The sequence below is a fragment of the Labrus mixtus genome, chromosome 16 (genome assembly GCF_963584025.1).
Source record: "Labrus mixtus chromosome 16, fLabMix1.1, whole genome shotgun sequence".
In the NCBI taxonomy this organism is placed as follows: Eukaryota; Metazoa; Chordata; class Actinopteri; order Labriformes; family Labridae; genus Labrus; species Labrus mixtus.
The window spans coordinates 1,956,933-1,971,522 of NC_083627.1; the positions used below are offsets into that span (position 1 = coordinate 1,956,933).

General features: G+C 44.6%; 1 protein-coding gene across 1 annotated transcript; it reads right to left on the reverse strand.

Annotated features, from left to right (window-relative positions):
- Window positions 1-431: 431 nt before the first annotated feature.
- LOC132991099 (glyceraldehyde-3-phosphate dehydrogenase-like) lies at window positions 432-9,910 on the reverse strand. The gene is made up of 12 exons (XM_061059716.1): window positions 9,810-9,910; window positions 9,458-9,505; window positions 3,687-3,786; window positions 3,220-3,329; window positions 2,975-3,065; window positions 2,767-2,882; window positions 2,450-2,531; window positions 2,041-2,192; window positions 1,844-1,922; window positions 1,604-1,687; window positions 891-988; window positions 432-770 (listed from the first exon to the last, which is right to left on the reverse strand). Exons 2-12 carry the CDS (start codon window positions 9,478-9,480, stop codon window positions 701-703), a joined length of 1,005 nt encoding a protein of 334 aa, XP_060915699.1. The 5' UTR covers window positions 9,481-9,505; window positions 9,810-9,910; the 3' UTR covers window positions 432-700.
- Between the last annotated feature and the right edge of the window lie 4,680 nt (window positions 9,911-14,590).

The window sequence follows — 14,590 nt, forward strand, 5'->3', positions numbered from 1 at the left end:
CTGACATGTTGAGTAACTGACTCTTCCTTCTGTTTACCATCTTTTTTATCTTCTATTTATAAAGATTGGAGTGGGATGGGGGAGGGGAGGGCAGGTTGATGGAGGCGGGAAGGGTCTTGCTTTTTTATTTACATTTTTTGTTCGTTTTTGTTTCTTTTGTTTCTTTTGTTTGTTTTTTGTTTGTTTTACTGTGTTTTGTTTTGTCCTGGCTTTACGGAGAGGTGAAGTGTACCACTTGTGTTTTTGTTTGTCTATTGGGTGTTACTATAATAAAAATTATCCAAAATAAAAAAAAGTTGATGCCCATTTTCATATGTCAAGGTCTAAACCAGGAGCGAAAGTCGACACTAAAGTCAAATTAAACCATCGTACCGTTTAGAGCGACAAGTGAACTCTGATCTGTGTTCAAATAAAAATCAAAGTCTCGGGTGTTTCCACAAACTGAGGGTTTTATTATCATGTTAAGTGCAAAGGAGCCACTGTGCATGTTCAGTGCAACAAAACCGTTCAGTACATCACCAATCAGCTCTACAAACGGCGCCCGCTGCGGTCCTCGCCACCCGACACCACCGACGAGACTTTGGAGTATAAAAAGATTTCATCATCAGCGAGGCGTTTGTCGTAGAAGAGTTTGCTCCCGGGGGTCACAGGTGAAGGAGGAGGGAATCATGGGAAGGAAAGGAGGCGTGGTCAGAGGACTTCACTCCTTAGTGAACATGTGCTGAACCAGGTCGCACACACGGTTACTGTACCCGAACTCGTTGTCATACCTGCAGACAAACACAGAATCATGTTATATCTTTATATCCAGTGATGACGCTGTTATGTCTGAAGTGATGGTTAAGAAGTCAGCTGACAGCAGGGGGCGCTGTTTCAGCCGAACGCCTCACCATGAAACCAGCTTGACGAAGTGTTCGTTGAGAGCGATGCCGGCTCCGGCGTCGAAGATGGAGGAGTGAGGGTCGCCGTTGAAGTCGGTGGACACGACCTGAGCAGAGACAAATGATTAAACTTAAGATACGACCTTAAAGACTTAAAGACGGTCACTGAGGAACTGGATTGTGAACTTTGAAGCCTCGAGTTCAGCATCTCAGCAGTCACCATTTATTTGTAGGAGCTGGAAGTGACCTCAGCTGGACCGGGGTCATTTACACCGATGTCTGTTGGTCTGAAGTTTTCCTCCACTGACTCTTTAATTCTAACATTAACATAAGATTGTTCTAATGGAATTAAGAATGTGTAGTTCACTTTCCAGATTTACATTTTTGGTTAAAAAAAAGGTGTTTAACAAATCTAAAAGGTCGGTTTGATTATTTTTTGTGAGTTTTACTTCTGTTTTGTTTTTTGTTTGTTTCATTTGTTTTGTTTTGAAAGAAATTCTTGGAACTGATATGTTTTTGTTTTTTCTTGTGACTGAAACAAATGATTACTACTACTGCTGTAAAAATACTCTGAAGAGTTCAAATCCAGATGCAGTGACACCTTTAGCTGCCACATTGTTAAGATTTGCTGCCACCTAGTGGCTCATGTACGGCTCAGTCATGACTACATGCTTCCTGCAGAGGTCGAGTGTCCTGTAGGAAGAAGAAGAACTAATGTTCACCTGGTCCTCTGTGTATGCCAGAACTCCCTTCATTGGTCCCTCAGCAGCGGCCTTGACCACCTTCTTGATATCTTCGTACTTGGCCTGAAGCAGAGGAACATTTAAATATTATTTAGAGATTAAAAATCTGAGTTGAAACTTTAAAACATTTTGACTTGAGCTCCTCATCATGTGAAACCAAACAGTCGATGATGTAACTCTGCGACTGACAGTGGAGTCTGTGAGGACGTAGAGACTTACAGGCTTCTCCAGACGGACGGTCAGGTCGACCACAGAGACGTTGGGGGTGGGGACACGGAAAGCCATACCGGTGATTTTCCTGTAAGAACCAGGTTTTAAAAAGTCAAACAGCGTCCTCCTTCTTACACCTCATCATCTTTCAGACACGTCTCGATTGTTTTCAACACATTTTAAATTAAGATTAACGTTCATCGTACCCGTTCAGCTCGGGGACGACCTTGCCCACGGCCTTGGCGGCTCCGGTGGAGGCGGGGATGATGTTCTGGGAGGCGCCGCGTCCGTCTCTCCACAGCTTACCAGAAGGACCATCAACGGTCTTCTGTGTGGCGGTGATGGCGTGGACTGTGCTCTGAAGGAGAGAGGAGCAGAATGTAACAAAGAGTTATGTTTTAACATCAGAGTGTAACGTTTGATTGACAGCTGTATCAGGAAGTGAAGAGTCTCTACCCCCCCGCCCCGCCCCGCCCCGCCCGTCCCCTCTTTATAAAAAGTCATAAAAAGCCACAAAATAAAATAAATCTCTCATGAAACAGAATTTTTTTGTGTGTGTGAATGTGGAGCGGCCATGTTTTTCATGTGTGTAATAAAAACATCTGGCTTCCTCACCATGAGACCCTCAACGATTCCAAAGTTATCGTTGATGACCTTGGCGATGGGGGCCAGGCAGTTGGTTGTGCAGGAAGCGTTGCTATGGAGACGAGACAGGAGATACTGGTTAGAGACAGGCAGATGATGTCGGTTTGACGTCTCGTCTTCTTGGCACAGATGTTGACATGCTGCTGTCGAGATTGGAAAAGAGTCGCCATGCTGTGTCTCGCTAACGGGAGGAGACGCCAACGCCATCAGCTAACCCCGAGGTTAAAGCCACACAATGTTTCCAAACCAACGTTTAAATTAGATGTTTGTAACCAGCAGAGACTCACCTGACAACCTTCATGGAGTTGTCGTACTTCTCGTGGTTGACGCCCATGACGAACATGGGGGCGTCGGCGCTGGGAGCGGAGATCACCACCCTCTTGGCTCCGCCCTTCAAGTGAGCCTACGGAAACACACGAGAGGTCAAACGTGTGGAACTGAAAAAGTTCATTAAATAAATAATTCATGAAACCAGGATTTAGTTTAGAAACGTACCGAGGCTTTCTCGATGGTGGTGAACACACCGGTGGACTCCACCACGTAGTCCACGCCAGCATCGCTCCATTTGATGTTGGCGGGGTCTCTCCTGAACACAAACAGGAAGTAGAATGTTTTAAATGTGAGGTTTCATGTCCATCAACAGAAACAGGATTAAGTAATAAACGATCTGCAGCAGCTGCCTGAGGGAGGGATGAACACTTTTAAAGGGGTTGAAATCTTGAAGTTTAGGGAGCACGTACTCGTGGAACACCATGATGTGCATGTTTCCGATGACCAGCTTGCCGCCCTCGGCCTTCACCTCTCCGTGCTTGAACACGCCGTGAGTGGAGTCGTATTTGAACATGTAGACCTGCAGCAGAGCAGTGAGGGTGTGTTAGAAAAACAAGAATTAAAATGTGCAGCTTAGAGGAAAATATAAGTTTAAACAACATGAGAAATACTCGGAGGAAAGAGGCTTTTATTTTGAAAAACCTGCAGCAGGAAGCGTCACATCTCTGCAGGCAGGTTTCTAAAGCTTTTTGTTTTTTTAAATAAGTTCTCTGTATACACAAAGTTGACATTAACTGAATGCCTCCTTTAAAACTTCTACATCTTGATTTGTGTTCTTTTCCCTCAGGATGATTTTTACAGATGATTTTACTAAACCTCTCCGTTATTTTACAGATTTAAGTTTATTTCACTCCCAGACTACAGGCAGGCCTCTCACCATGTAGTCCAGATCGATGAAGGGGTCGTTGATGGCCACGACTTCCACCTTGCCTCCTGTGGCGGCGGCGCGGGTCACCAGACGGCCGATACGTCCGAATCTGAAACAAAGGAGCACGAGGTCAGCGCGGAGAAGCAACAGATTAAAACAGATTTAACAAGATTACAAATTCTAAAATAAAATATGAGATTGAGTTTCAGGGACTAGAACTCGTCAAATCAAAATCAAAAATAAAATAAATGTTTTAATCAGCTTGCATTCATCCAGCTCACACCACACCTCGTCTCTGACCAGCAGGGGGCACTACACTATAACTAAAAGAGGAGCAGAGGACAGCAGGGCCGTACAAGGCCTGCCTACCTCGACTCCAGATAACAATAGTTGGCAGCGTCAGCTCAAAGTCTGTTGATGCCTAATAAGGCTGCTGCTACAGAGAGGGGCGAGAAAGAGGAGAGAAAGTGGAGAGGGGGACTAACAGAGGGCAGAGATGTTCAATCAGGAACAGACGAGAGGAAGGATAGAGGAAGGAAAGAGAGAGAGGAGAGAGAGGAGAGGAAGGAGAGAGAGAGAGAGAGGAAGAAGAGGAAGGAAAGAGAGAGGAGAGAGAGAGAGGAGAGAGAAAGGAGAGAGAGAGGAAGGAGAGAGGAAGAAGAGATGGAGAGGAGAGAGGAAGAAGAGATGGAGAGGAGAGAGAAAGGAGAGAGAGAGAGGAGAGGAAGGAGAGAGGAAGAGGAGAGAGGGAGGAGAGAGAGAGAGAGAGGAAGAGGAGAGAGGGAGGAGAGAGAGGGAGGAGAGGAAGGAGAGAGAGAGAGAGAGAGAAGAGGAAGGAGAGAGGAAGGAGAGAGAGAGAGAGAGGAGAGAGAGAGAGGAAGAGGAGAGAGGGAGGAGAGAGAGAGGAGAGGAAGGAGAGAGAGAGAGGAGAGGAAGGAGAGAGGAAGGAGAGAGAGAGAGAGAGGAAGGAGCGAGAGAGAGGAAGAGGAGAGAGGGAGGAGAGAGAGAGGAGAGGAAGGAGAGAGAGAGAGAGAGGAGAGGAAGGAGAGAGAGGAGAGGAAGGAGAGAGGAAGAGGAGAGAGGGAGGAGAGAGAGAGAGGAGAGGAAGGAGAGAGGAAGGAGAGAGAGAGAGGAGAGGAAGGAGAGAGGAAGAAGAGAAGAAGAAGAGAGGAAGAAGAGAGGAAGGAGAGAGGGAGGAGAGAGAGAGAGAGGAAGGAGAGAGGAAGAAGAGCTGCTCTAACATCGACCTGTAAAAAGGTCAACAACAAACATCATCTGGAGGAAAATTAAAAAAGTTCTGCAGTCGAGCTGTAAAGTTCTAACGTGGCTGTTTGATGCCTTCAGTAAAATATGAGCGCCGGGGAACACTTGATTTGTTGAGTGAAGGTCGGAGATGTGAAAGGTTTAAGTTAAACTAAAGAGGAGGCGCTGCTCTCGTCCTCGTGTCCGTAATTCTTCTCCACAGCTTCATAAAAAAGTCAAAATTAAACGACCTCATCGACGACCTCGTAACCCAGCGGCCATCATCGCCTCGGCCAAAATCTGCAGCCCAGAGTGATTCAGAAGGTTTAAAGAATGAATCTCAATGAAGGAATCAGTTTCCTCATATTAAGTAAAGTTTGTCTGAAATCCATGTTTACACACACACACGTGAGAATAACTCTTATCTGATATGTTGAATCTTTCTCAAGAGCTCAGACGAGGCGGCTGCAGACACGACGTCTCTCTTTGTTGAACTAAGTCAACACCTCCAAACTGTTCAAACAACTCTTTAAGAAGCTCATTTATCACGTGCATCAGAGGTCATACAGTCACCTGAAGAAAAGCACACATGACCTTTCTGTGTCTGGGGTCAACAGTCGACTGAAGCCATGCTCAAGGGCACTTAAAGAGCGCGGTTGATGCCGTCAACAAAACGTTAAACTATTAGAAAAATTCACAGACTGGAGACCGACTGATACAGAACTGTTGGGGTCCAAACCGATCTGTAAGGAAAATATTCACAGAGCTTCTTGTTCTTAGAGGTTTGAATGAAAAGTGACTTTCTGTTTGTGGATTTTTCACCAGTACGATGATAAAAAGTTACTGAGGCAGCTTTCTCACATAAATACATCAACCATGAATAGTGAGCGATGGAGTTCATTGCTGATCAGGGGCGCTGCTTGTCAACAGGCAGGGCAGGCGACTGCTTGGGGCCCATGACCAGTAGGGGGCCCCAAAGCAGCGGCTGAAAATGTTCAAATTTTAAAGATAATTTTTTGGGGCTTTTTGTGCCTTTAATGGAGAGACATGAGAGTGGGTATAGTTGGAAATCAGGGAGAGAGAGAGAGAGTGGGGAACGACATGCAGGACATGAGCCAAAGGCTAGATTCGAACCTTGGCCGCACGCTTGGAAGACTAAGGCTTCCATACATGGGGCACGCGCTCTAAGCACTGCGCCACCAGCGCGCCAAAATGTGCAAAAAACCTCCCTAAGGGGGCCCCAGCTGACATCACTCATTCTTGTTGCCCTGCTGAAAGTTGGTTGGAGAGGCCCCTCTTTCACCTCGGGCCCCAACAGGCTCTAGAATCACCGCTGATGGTGACCAGCTCCAGTGCACGCTTCAGACCGTGCTGAGAGGATTTAGAGGTGTGGAGTTAGAGCGCCCTCTGCTGGACAAAGTGTGTGATGACATCATTTATTAAATCACTCTAAGCTCTGTTTTCTGCGTCACATGATCTGTAAAAAAAGCTTTTGGGCTTGTGGTGTTCCTCAGGGTCCGACCCCCGGATCTTCATACTTCAGGTGTAGCTGGAGCATGTTGACCTCTTCATGCAGCTTGTTAGTTTGTGAAGTTGTGCCAGAGAATCCCACTCTGCTTCTTGAGATATAAGCACTTAAATGACAGGCTGAGAACAGAAAGGTTCAGCGCTGACTGAGTTACATCAGAGTCTCATTACTCACTGTGGGACCGTTTGAAACGTGACACCGCTGTTATGGAAACAATCGCACTCTGCCAACATTAGAGCCTGGTCGGTCTACAGAAAGGTCAAAATGCACCAGGAAGTCACAGCAGCAGCAGTGAAGGTCGTCATGATGCTGAAGGTCATTTACTGCGGCTGTTTGGAAAGTTTAATGCTAACAGTGTAGCATTAGCTTTTTATATGACAGTGTTTTTAAACTAAACATTAGCAACAAGTGTTTAGCGTCTGTTTTGGAGCTTTGAGGACGAACAGACAAAACAAGAATATACATTCTTGCTCCATTAATGAATCAAGTTCAACATCTTTGTTGAATCTGACCTGTTGCCGAGCAACCCAAACAGTCTCCTGCGCTCCTGCTATATTCTCTTTGTTTCCATGGTTACCACAGACCTGTGGCCTGTTGCCGCAGCTCTTAAGTTCTGGCGTCCGCACTAAACCCGAGTTAGTTTGTAACTTCAGTTGTGTTTTTTTGTTTGGTTACCGTTAGCAACAGAGATTCCTGTCACGCCTTTGAGTGCGATACGAACGAGAGAAACGATGGCAGGAAATAAACGATGACCTCCAGCTGCCAGGGAATATTGATTACAGTTCAGGTGATTAGTTAGCTGAGTGGATTTAACTGACACAGTGGGAGGAAGAGGAAACTGCAGATCTCCTCACCACAGACAAACCAGAAGGAGACTCTGTGTTGGTATGAAGACAGGATTAAAGAGCTAAATCTCCCTGCAGCTGTTTCACAGAGGAGGAAGAGGAGGAGGAGGAGGAGGAGGACGAAGAGGAAGAGGAGGAGGAGGAGGAAGAAGAGGAGGAGGAGGAAGAAGAGGAGGAGGAGGAGGAGGAGGAGGAGGAAGAGGAGGAAGAAGAGGAGAGGTAGGAGGAGGAGGAGGAAGAAGAGGAGGAGGAGGAGGAGGAGGAGGAGGAAGAAGAGGAGGAGGAGGAGGAGGAGGAAGAGGAGGAGGAGGAGGAAGAGGAGGAGGAGGAGGAAGAGGAGGAGAGGTAGGAGGAGGAGGAGGAGGAAGAGGAGGAGGAGGAGGAAGAGGAGGAGAGGTAGGAGGAGAAAGAGGAGGAGGAGGAGGAGAGGTAGGAGGAGGATGAGGGAGAGGAGGAGAGGTAGGAGGAGGATGAGGAAGAGAGGTTGGAGGAGGAGGAGGAGGAGGAGGAGGAGGAAGAGGAGGAGGAGGAGGAGGAGGAGGAGGAGGACGAGGAGGAGGAGGAGAGGTAGGAGGAGGAGGAAGAGGAGGAGGAGGAGGAGGAGGAGGAGGAGGAGGAAAAAGCTTCCTCGTCTATCTCAGTCACGAGAGCGCACACTGTCCATAAAAAAGGCGTCCGGATGATCTCTGAACTTCAGCAGAAAGGTTAGAGGGTTAAAAATAGTCGAGGAGAGACTAAAAAGAATGTGACAGCTGAGAGGAGGAGAGATACGGGGGGGGGGGGGGGGGTCTGAAGGGTGTGGAGGAAGAGGGGTCGCCAACCGTGACACCACAACACCACCGGACTATAAATAACCAGAGAATAGACGAGTCCTGTCCACAGTCCTCTCTCTAAGACAGAGCTTTGAAAAAAGGTGCATTTATTCATTTGAATTTATTTATTTGAATTTATTCATTTGAATTTATTCATTTGAATTTATTTATTTGAATTTATTCATTTGAATTTATTTATTTGAATTTATTCATTTGAATGTATTTATTTGAATTTATTTATTTGAATTTATTCATTTGAATGTATTTATTTGAATTTATTTATTTGAATTTATTCATTTGAATTTATTTATTTGAATTTATTTATTTGAATTTATTCATTTGAATGTATTTATTTGAATTTATTTATTTGAATTTATTCATTTGAATTTATTTATTTGAATTTATTTATTTGAATTTATTTATTTGAATCTTCTAAGATGTTTTGCTTCATGTTTTTTATCTGATGTGTTTCATGGCTGCTCCCACCCACATTATTTATTAATTCAGACAGTTTGAAAGTCTCTTCAGGTTTAAACAAACTTCTGACATCTTGTTCACTCGTTGTTTTAAAGATTTACAAGTTGTACTTCTGCTGCTGCATATATTACATCATACTCAGAGAGCAACATGTGCAGAACTGAAACGCTGCAACAATGCAAATAAAACAATAAAATAACTTTCACATGAGAGTTGGATATTTTAAATATCAAAGAGACTAAACAGGAAGTCTCCGTCCTCGTGGAGTTCTGTCTGCTCCAATAGAAGGAGACACTTTTCTGTTTTTAAGTTTTTTAAACTCTTCTTCTTTTTCCCCTCCATCATCATCTCCTCCTCACTGAAGCACATTCCTCCACTTTCCTTTCTTATTCTCTTTGTCTTGAAGTGGAATAATTAAAATCCACTCTGTGGTGTTTGTTTGAGGGTCACAGAATCACTGGAGGGTCCATCTTGATTCTTATAATATTATTACCGATTAAGGAAAAGAGAGATTTCCCCCGCTGCTCTTATGTAAGTCTCTCTGTGGAGGGGAGCAGCGTTCATAAAGGTCTGGAGGTCGTGCACCTGCTGCACTTTGTTGGACACCTGGACTGCACACTGAACAGCTGCTGCATGCCGACGTGTGACATGGAGGAACTTTACAAACTCTGTTGTTCCATGTTTGGTGCTACGTCTCGTGTTCATCTGAGTTTTATAATAAATGTTTGAATCAGACTGATTGAATTAGAACAGTATGAGTGAATCTTCTGCAGTTCATGGACTCTAATGACAGATCGAGTCCGACACCCTGGGGACCAAACAGCCACCAGCTGACACATGAGAAAAGCTGAATGAATGAAAAGAGCAGCAACTCACCCATTGACTCCGATCTTCACCATGTTGTCAGATATGTTCTCGTCCTCACTGGAAGAGAAAAGATGGAAGACGTGTTTCAAACATATTCTTCAAAGATTTTCACTCTGTTCACATGCTGCAAGAAACACAAAGCTCAAACATCCATTAAACACAAAACTAGACGACTTTAACCTTCATTTAAAAACTCTCTGTGAGCTGCAGGAACAGAGTTTAAAATCAAACTTCAAAAAGCTGCCTGCACTAAAAGTTTATATTTGTGTAAGAATCGACTCTGCTCTCTCTAAATTCTTCCTCTGCACCGTTTGGACGGATCCTTTCCTCAAACTAAAAGTGAGTTAAAGTTGAAACCTACCGTCAGTGAAAGCACCTCAGTCAGCTGGTCCTCTGTGGGAGAAGTGAGAGCGGGGCAGAGTGGAGGTGTCACTGCAGTTTTATACCCCCCCAAACTCTGTCAGGCCACGCCCCCCCACCAGTCAGAATGTCAAGGTCACGATAAGCTGCCTTAAGAAATGTTTATGTAAACCAGACACCGAGTTTCCACTGAGTCTGAGAGTTGAACAGTTAAATTCATCAAATTCAAACTTTTTCTCTTTTCTTAGTTTGATCTCAGACTCAAATCATTTCTCTCTAAACGAGCGATTAAGAACTTTTATATCGCTTCATTGGTTCTCAGATGTGAATGTTCAAAAGTCGCCATGAAACAGTTTCCTGTGATAAATGTTCACTTATCTAATAAATATATTTGAAGTGTGTGTTAAGAGTGTTTTACATCTAAAAAATTACATTTAATTATTGTATTTTCTCTTCATATAAAACTTTTCAAACTGCACTTAAAGGGGCGTTTCATTTTTTCAACCCATTAGAGAGCTTTTCAACTTTTCAATGATCCAATCAAATTCCTGTTACGGTTAGATACTCTCAGAGTTCCTGTTTTATGGGACTTTAAACAGGAAGTGGCTGAATGCTAACGTTAGCCGTATCTAACAGGTTGCTAAATATTCTACAATTCACTTAGCAGACGCTTTTATCCAAAGAGACGAACATCAGAGAGGATCTAGAGAGCTTTAAGTGTGATCGGACACACAGGTGCTGACAGGAAGTGACCAGAGGTACTGACAGGAAGTGACCAGAGGTACTGACAGGAAGTGACCAGAGGTACTGACAGGAAGTGACCAGAGGCAGAGCACAGGTGCTGACAGGAAGTGACCAGAGGCAGAGCACAGGTACTGACAGGAAGTGACCAGAGGTACTGACAGGAAGTGACCAGAGGTACTGACAGGAAGTGTAATAGTTTTATGTTTTTTTAAATAATTTGATCGGTTGTCTCCGTACTTAATCGTCACTCTGGAAGCTTGGAAATGAAAACAGTTGCTCAGATTTGCGACGTTGCGACCTACCCCTGAGCGTGTCGTCACGGCAACATGGCCACAGTAGCAGTACGGTCTATATTAGACTTTTAAATAAGAATGTTCAACTCTGCGTTCAGCTGCAACAAGCACAGAATGTGTTTCACTGTTTGTAATGTTTGTGTTGAGTTCTCCGTCTGAATCTCCCCGAGTGTCCGTCACACACAGAGACGGTCCACGTCTATTCTCAGAGAATCAGTCAGATCAGAACTCACATCCATCATGTCCTCACACCGCTCAAACACCACGGAGCCACATCTGTCCGTCTCTTATTAATGACGTGAGCCGGACGGTTTATCATCACAAGGCCAAACTAGAGTCTTTAACATGTAACACCTGCTTTAAGACGTCTCCAATCAGAGGGCTTTGTGTTCTTTATACGTTTATAACATCTGCTTTAAGACGTCTCCAATCAGAGGGCTTTGTGTTCTTTATACGTTTATAACATCTGCTTTAAGACGTCTCCAATCAGAGGGCTTTGTGTTCTTTATACGTTTATAACACCTGCATGTGAAGAAAGTATCAAGTGATGATGTCAGATTAGGATTTTATCTCATTTTGTGTCTTTAACAGACGTTTGGCGTTTTCCTCATTATCCCATCAAAAGATCAGAAGTGTCTCAAACACCTTCTGACATCTCCACTCTGTCCTCTTCTCAAAAAACACCTGATAACTGTTCAGATCCCTCAGTAACAAAGGGCTTTGTCGTTTTAAGAAATCTGCTGGAAACTTTTAATAATCATAAAGGGGGAAAACAGATTGTCTTGTTTTTCAACCTTTAAACCTTCAGTTATTCCTCCATGATGTTTTTGTTTTGATATTATTTATGATGATGACCAGATGGTTTTGTTTGATAACGAGGATTTTAAGATGGTTAAGGTCTCTGTTGGAGAGGGGTCGCCATGCCTTGAAGAAGTGGTTCCTGACCTTTTCTTTCTTTGGTGACTGAAATATACATTCAACCAGATCTCAGAACTGGATCACTTTGAAAATAATGAGGTCTAGGACTGAACGGGGAAAGACCTTTAGCACCTTTAAGGTGGAGTAACTTTTAAAGGACAGCTAAAGCCCGGCTCACTCTGCAGGATCATCGGGCCGATTTGAGCTCCGATTCTTTCTTCCCGATAATCTCAGGGTCTCTCCCGACTCGAGGCTGCTCGGACCTGATTCTCTGCTCAGATGAACTTGTAGTGTGAGCGGTCCAAAGATCCAATCTTAACGTCCCCGATCTGCCCGGCGATCGTCGGGGACGCCCCGATTTATTTCAAACATATGAAAGGGTCCGGCAGAAGTTGTGTGTGACGACAATATAACAACGAGAGACAAGGGAGGACTGTAGTCATGGCGACCTGCGGCAGGACGCAACCCGGTGTTTTTTTTTTGTTTTTTTTGACTTTTCTGTACAGATCATCAGTGCAGCACTTTTCTGAAACTTGTCTCCATACATCTACGATTGTATCAACTTTTCTATATCCTACAACAACTTCACTTCCTTCTCTTTCACCAACCGTCGTCCTTTGTTTTTTTCAAATGAAACTTTATTAACATTTGTCAATGCTCCGTCCCGATTTCACTCGTACAGTGTGAGCTGACATGACACCCCGACTTTTATACAATCGGGGAAGAATCGCACAGTGAGAGCCAGGCTTAAGCCGCCCTCTCTTGCTTTTAAAGATTGAGAGTCTTAAGTTCTGCATGTGTTTCAGTGTCTATTCCATTATTGTTAACTGTTCATTTGTTTACATTTGTATTTCTGCAGGTCACCTGACCAACATGAAGGATATTTTAGGAAAGGCCTCCAACAGGTGATGTCACAGCTGCTACATCCTGTTTTATAGACAATCTTTGGTTTCATCTTTTTAAGTGATGAGAAGAAGAAGAATGTTTGTTCTGTTGACTTTTGTCCACGCTGAAGTCATCAAGCAGCTGGAGTCGTGCGGTGGTCCAAACCTGGATCTGGAGCGCCCACAATGCTCCAGCCCCGTGGACATACAGTCCTTTAAGTCGGGGTGAAGTAAAGGTCAGTCTATAAATATGACATTCAGCCTCCTCCTGCAGCGAGCCTCTGCTCTCTTCTTAAAGTCACAATATGTCAAAGGGTGTGACATTTGGTGGGACGACACGGTGAGCGAGGAGCCGGCGTTCCCGGTCAAAGGTCGAGGAGCGAGGACGTCTGGAGAACCAGGTGTGACGGCAGGTTTCCCTGAATGAAGCAGAGCGCACAAAGAGAGTAAAAAACAAACAGACGATTAGATAAACATGAACACACACACGAACACACACACAGGAACACACACACAAACACACACACATGAACACACACACGAACACACACACATGAACACACACACGAACACACACACATGAACACACACATGAACACACACACGAACACACACACATGAACACACACACGAACACACACACACGAACACACACACGAACACACACACATGAACACACACACGAACACACACACACGAACACACACACGAACACACACACACGAACACACACACGAACACACACACATGAACACACACACATGAACACACACACAAACACACACACATGAACACACACACATGAACACACACACAAACACACACACAGGAACACACACACAAACACACACACATGAACACACACACGAACACACACACACACAAACACACACACGAACACACACACACGAACACACACACACACACGAACACACACACGAACACACACACACATGAACACACACACACAAACACACACACACGAACACACACACACAGGAACACACACACGAACACACACACACACACACAGGAACACACACACGAACACACACACGAACACACACACGAACACACACACAAACACACACACAAACACACACATGAACACACACACGAACACACACATGAACACACACACACATGAACACACACACACATGAACACACACACGAACACACACACACGAACACACACACACGAACACACACACATGAACACACACACAAACACACACACGAACACACACACACACACACATGAACACACACACGAACACACACATGAACACACACACACGAACACACACACACACACACATGAACACACACACACGAACACACACACACACACACATGAACACACACACACAAACACACACACAAACACACACACGAACACACACACATGAACACACACACACACACGAACACACACACATGAACACACACACACACACGAACACACACACATGAACACACACACATGAACACACACACATGAACACACACACGAACACACACACGAACACACACACACATGAACACACACACAAACACACACATGAACACACACACACAAACACACACACACGAACACACACACACATGAACACACACACAAACACACACACACGAACACACACACCAACACACACACCAACACACACACCAACACACACACACATGAACACACACACGAACACACACACACATGAACACACACACCAACACACACACCAACACACACACACATGAACACACACACGAACACACACACACATGAACACACACACAAACACACACACACGAACACACACACGAACACACACACGAACACACACACCAACACACACACACATGAACACACACACAAACACACACACACGAACACACACACGAACACACACACGAACACACACACACATGAACACACACACACAT